Source organism: Amphibalanus amphitrite, unplaced genomic scaffold (genome assembly GCF_019059575.1).
Source record: "Amphibalanus amphitrite isolate SeventyFive unplaced genomic scaffold, NRLGWU_Aamphi_draft 001698F_arrow, whole genome shotgun sequence".
Classification (NCBI taxonomy): Eukaryota; Metazoa; Arthropoda; class Thecostraca; order Balanomorpha; family Balanidae; genus Amphibalanus; species Amphibalanus amphitrite.
In genome coordinates this window covers 12,085-16,614 of record NW_024883191.1, presented here as the reverse complement: position 1 = coordinate 16,614, position 4,530 = coordinate 12,085, and the positions used below count along the sequence as shown (strand labels likewise).

General features: G+C 47.3%; 1 protein-coding gene across 1 annotated transcript; it reads right to left on the bottom strand.

The window, feature by feature from the left end:
* Positions 1-1,084: 1,084 nt before the first annotated feature.
* Positions 1,085-3,898, bottom strand: LOC122374711 (low-density lipoprotein receptor-like). Its single transcript, XM_043353631.1, has 6 exons — positions 3,577-3,898; positions 3,161-3,281; positions 2,732-2,848; positions 2,417-2,555; positions 1,998-2,095; positions 1,085-1,512 (listed from the first exon to the last, which is right to left on the bottom strand). The coding sequence occupies exons 2-6, from the start codon at positions 3,225-3,227 to the stop codon at positions 1,466-1,468; spliced, it is 468 nt and encodes a 155-aa protein (XP_043209566.1). The 5' UTR covers positions 3,228-3,281; positions 3,577-3,898; the 3' UTR covers positions 1,085-1,465.
* Positions 3,899-4,530: the final 632 nt, after the last annotated feature.

The following is a 4,530-nucleotide window of genomic DNA, read 5'->3' as shown; positions in this document are numbered from 1 at the left end:
AGTTGATTTATCTTATGACATCAAATGAACTTTCATATAAGGTCACTTTACTGAACTATGACGTCACGTAAGTAAGGCGTAAGCCTATCTAATGCTGAAAAATGTCACTATTGCGAAACGCCAAACAATAGTTTACGGGGAGAACGTACCTACTTCACGCATGCTTTGCAAGGTCCGATGCTTTTGCTTTAGTTTTGCTGGTGGACCTTGCATGACGTCATAATGACGCAACGTCATTTATGACGTCACTAACGCTGATTGAGTCGAGAGTTTTTCGTTAATAGATTCCGAACAAAATGACATCATTGAGGGGAGGGACATCAATATGATACTCAGAATGAGCTGTCGCCTGTCGAATCGACAGATACTTTTGCTGTATAGGTATAGGTATTGGCCGTTTTCACAACGGGCTATCCGGCGAATGCACCTGATTTGACCAAATCTGCACCTGATTTCTTTTACAGCAAATATATGTATTTTATGAATTTATTTCAGTGTTTTCATCGACTATACTCTCTGATAATATGACAAAGCAGGCATATAAGCAATTAGTGCAACCTTAGAAAATCACTGCCAACACCTGAGTCAAACTCAAAGCCATTCGAATATAAGTCCGACACCGAATCAACCGGAAATAGAATGTGTATATAGGACACACGTCATTGCAGACGTTGAAGCTGACTCGCCTGTAACATAAAATCCAGGCCTCAAATTAACACCGGCCAAGTTGCCCCACCCCATACCGGCCTACTAAATCTGCTAGCGGGGTAATTTGACCGCTTTGCAGACTTTTGTAAAACGTCATAATTTAAAACTGGGTATCATTGGATTCGTCTCTTCCCAAAGAATCTTTTTGGTCTTTACCGCTAAGCTCTATCTCCAACAGGAACGAAATGGCGCGGGGGGGGTGGCAACCACCCCCCCCCCCATGTGCGTTCTAGGATGGGAAAATGGCATGTGCGGGCGAGGGTTAAAATGGACAAATCATGACACCATACAAAATGTCCCAGATTTATCTATCACGTGCATTGCTTTTTTGCACAAGATTTTTCGATTTAGGGACCACCATTGACGTTTACTTTTTAACAGTTAAAAAAAATCACCCTGTATACTAGCGAAAAAACACAGTCAGAAGGTGACTATACCTTATACAGAAGGTGACTAGTTATGGTGAAGCAAGTCGTACAGGAACACTGTAAATCTTAAAACGTAAAAAAGCATGGGTGTATTGCAAAGTCATGACGGACGCAACAAGTATAGGTACATACTTAACAAGTAACAACAAAACAAAAATATCCTACGATTGACCATACACGAAAAGCTACAAACATGTTAGAGAGGCTCACGGGGATAACAAAACGTCATAAAAGACCCGGTAGGCCACCGTAAGTCACGATAGGTCCCGTCACGTGCAGGTCCTCGCGGGGTAATGGCAGGTCAGGTCAGGTCACGGCAGGTCACAGCGTCACGTCTGGTGCTCTGCTGATGAGGAGGCTGACGCAAACTCCTTGTCTGAAATAACACGAATGGATTTGAATTAGGTATGCTAAGAGTTGCGAATGCAATTGTTTACCTGAGTACTGAACCACGATAAAAATACGTTAATAACTGGTATAGAAGAAGCTTATTAAAATAATTAAAAGCCCGCCATTTTGACACCTTTGATAAAGACGATGCAAAAAAGAGCGATAGATAGCGCGCCTATTATTTTTAGCTTACCTTCTCCTGAAGCAGTACCGGCGGAACACCTTCAATTAAGGGGGGGGGGGGGGCACTGCCGACTTTTGGTCCCATTCTTTCCATGCAACGCCCATAGGGCTAATGTTAAAATGCCAAAATCAAAGGGGGGCACGGTGCCCCGGTGCCCTCCCCGTTCCGCCGCCTATGTCCTGAAAGTCGTTTGAGGTAGTGCGAGCATCATCGTATTTTTTAACTCAACTGATTACCTAAATCATTGGACAAATTTGTGTAACATATAGTGTTTCCATTTATGGCACCTTTTTGGAGGCAGTCTCGCTCGTCGTCGCCTTCTGTGCAGTCGGCAAATCCGTCACAGAGCTGGGTCCGATCCACACAGCCGCCGGCCGGCCGACATCTGTGACACATACACACATACTGACGTCACAGAGCTGAGAACAGTCCAGAGTCTCCGACCGGACGACATCTGTGACACAGACTGAGGTCGGAGACACACAGACTGACTTCACAGACTTAGACTGGCGCCATAGACACAACATGGCGTCTGATAGACCCACAGACACGCATACTGACGTCACAGACTGCAAAGCTGCTTTAAGCTAGTGATTAACCCCCCCCCCCCGCCGCGTTTATTTGGCATTTAGAAAGACATTCAAGCCATGAACCGAGCGCCGCCTACGACAGCCACTCTCACGACCGTCACGCTCTGGTCTCGCACCTGTACTGGAGCGGCGAGCAGCCGTCACAGCCGAGCTCGTCACTGTCGTCGTCACACTGCGGCGTACCGTCACACCGCCACTCGGCCGGCAGACAGGACGTCTGGTCGGCGCACGCGAACTCGGAGAGCACGCAACCGTCTGCAGAAGGGCGTCAAAATAAGTGTTCGTTAACGTGAGAAAATCAACAAAAGTGAAATAAACTTTATGTTTACACATAGTTGTAGCATAAATATAATAAAAGTTAACGACTTAATTATTGAACAATCCATGACGCGTCACGCTGTCATCTACTGAGTTCATAACACCACAATTACCTGCGGCTGATGAGTAGCAGACGCTCGGGTCGGTGGAGTCTGGCATCAGACTGCAGTTGAAGGCGCGATTCCTGCTCAGACTGGAAGGGATCGCAGCGCCGCAGCTGGACACTATGTCTGTCCGAAGGTATAGAGGAGCGGTGATCGAGGTCAGGTGGCGGTAACCAATAGTTAATCGGTAGGTAGTAGGTACCGATGTATGTACTCGTATCTGTCTTCTGTAATTGACCTGAACGAGAAATGCATATTTTTATTTCTGTATTATAGTGGTAAGTGTTTAGGGGACATGAATGCGTATGTAGAAGATAGTAGATACCATGCTCTTCAGATAAAATGCGCAAGCTAGTTTATCTTATGGTTCGAAACTTACGTCAGATTAGCCGGCTGACATTATTCTATCCAGAACACACGTTCCGATCACGATCTAACCTTGGCAGAAGTGTCGGCACGGCGGCAGGACGTGCGGCGTCGGCCGGCTGACACACTGGGGCTCCATGGCGGCACACACGTACTCGGCTACCAACGGACTGCAGCCGCTCTCCGAAATCGCCTAGAAAACACCACCGAAACGTCAATAATAAGCCAAACACATATTTCAGCGAAACCATAACGAGCATAGAATACAAGGACTTGAACTATATCGTTCTGAAATGCCAAACATTTTATCGATACCAAACCAATAGACACCTATATGACATGAGAATTAGGCAAAGATGCAAAACAAAAATTGTACCTATCAGGCTATCACCTTATCGCATTGTTAGAAGAAAAAAAAAGCACACCTTCCTGTGCAGCTGATAAACGGGTGAGGTTGAAGCTTTCAACACCATCTCCCCATAGCTGACCTCAAAGAAGACGAGATTATCGACCAGTTCCTGGTCGGAGGAGGCGCCGGCGAAGTTTGGCAGCGACGTGGTCCGGTAGGGGAGCCGGCCGTCGCAGAATCTCAGTCTGCTCACGGTGCACTGGTCGACCAGGTTTGTCTCTGGGGACGACAGCGAAACGGTGCCCCGTGGTTGAGAAGGTTGAAAGTAAACATAACGACTTTTGTTTACACCAAATAAGGCATAGAGAGATGTGGCATCAACATGTTAAACGTTTTAAGTGTTATTCGATTAGTTCAGGTATACATCAAAAGCGGGTGTAAATACACGGTCATTAGACAAAAAAAAAAACGTTTAAACGTTAAAACCTCTAAACTAAAGGCGTTTAAACGTCATGAGAGAAAGCCACTCACGTGATTTGAATTCATCCGAGCTACCGTTTTCCTTTTTGGACACGTCGGTTTTCTCCTTCCGTGACTCAGCTTTATCCTTCAAGGAAGCTAAATGAGAAGGACTCGATTTGGGATCCAAAGAAGCCTCGTCAGGACTCTTTTGTTTCCCATAATCTTTCGGTTCTGGATGGATTTCTTGTGACTTAGGCTGATTTATGACAGATTGGATGTCCTTTTGACTTGCCCTCCGATCTTGATTCTGTCGCGGCCTCTGCTCGCTCTGCACTGGCTGCCGAGTCGCACTGCTCGCAGGGCTCTGACTCAGCTCCCGACTATGCTGCTGAGTCAGCTGCGACTGCTGTTGACTCATCACCGGTCGGACACCCTGTCCACTCGAAGTCTGTGAGAGTCTCCGACTCGGCGCCGACTGCGGCTGCTGACTCGCACGACTCTGACTCCAGGACACCTGCTGACTCGGCCGTCGTCTCGACTCGAGTCTGCGCGTGGAGTCACTGGCTCTCTCCGGTCCCGAGTCGGAGTCGGTGGAGGGAGCTGCGGCAGCGGGATGGACCAGTCGGGAGAG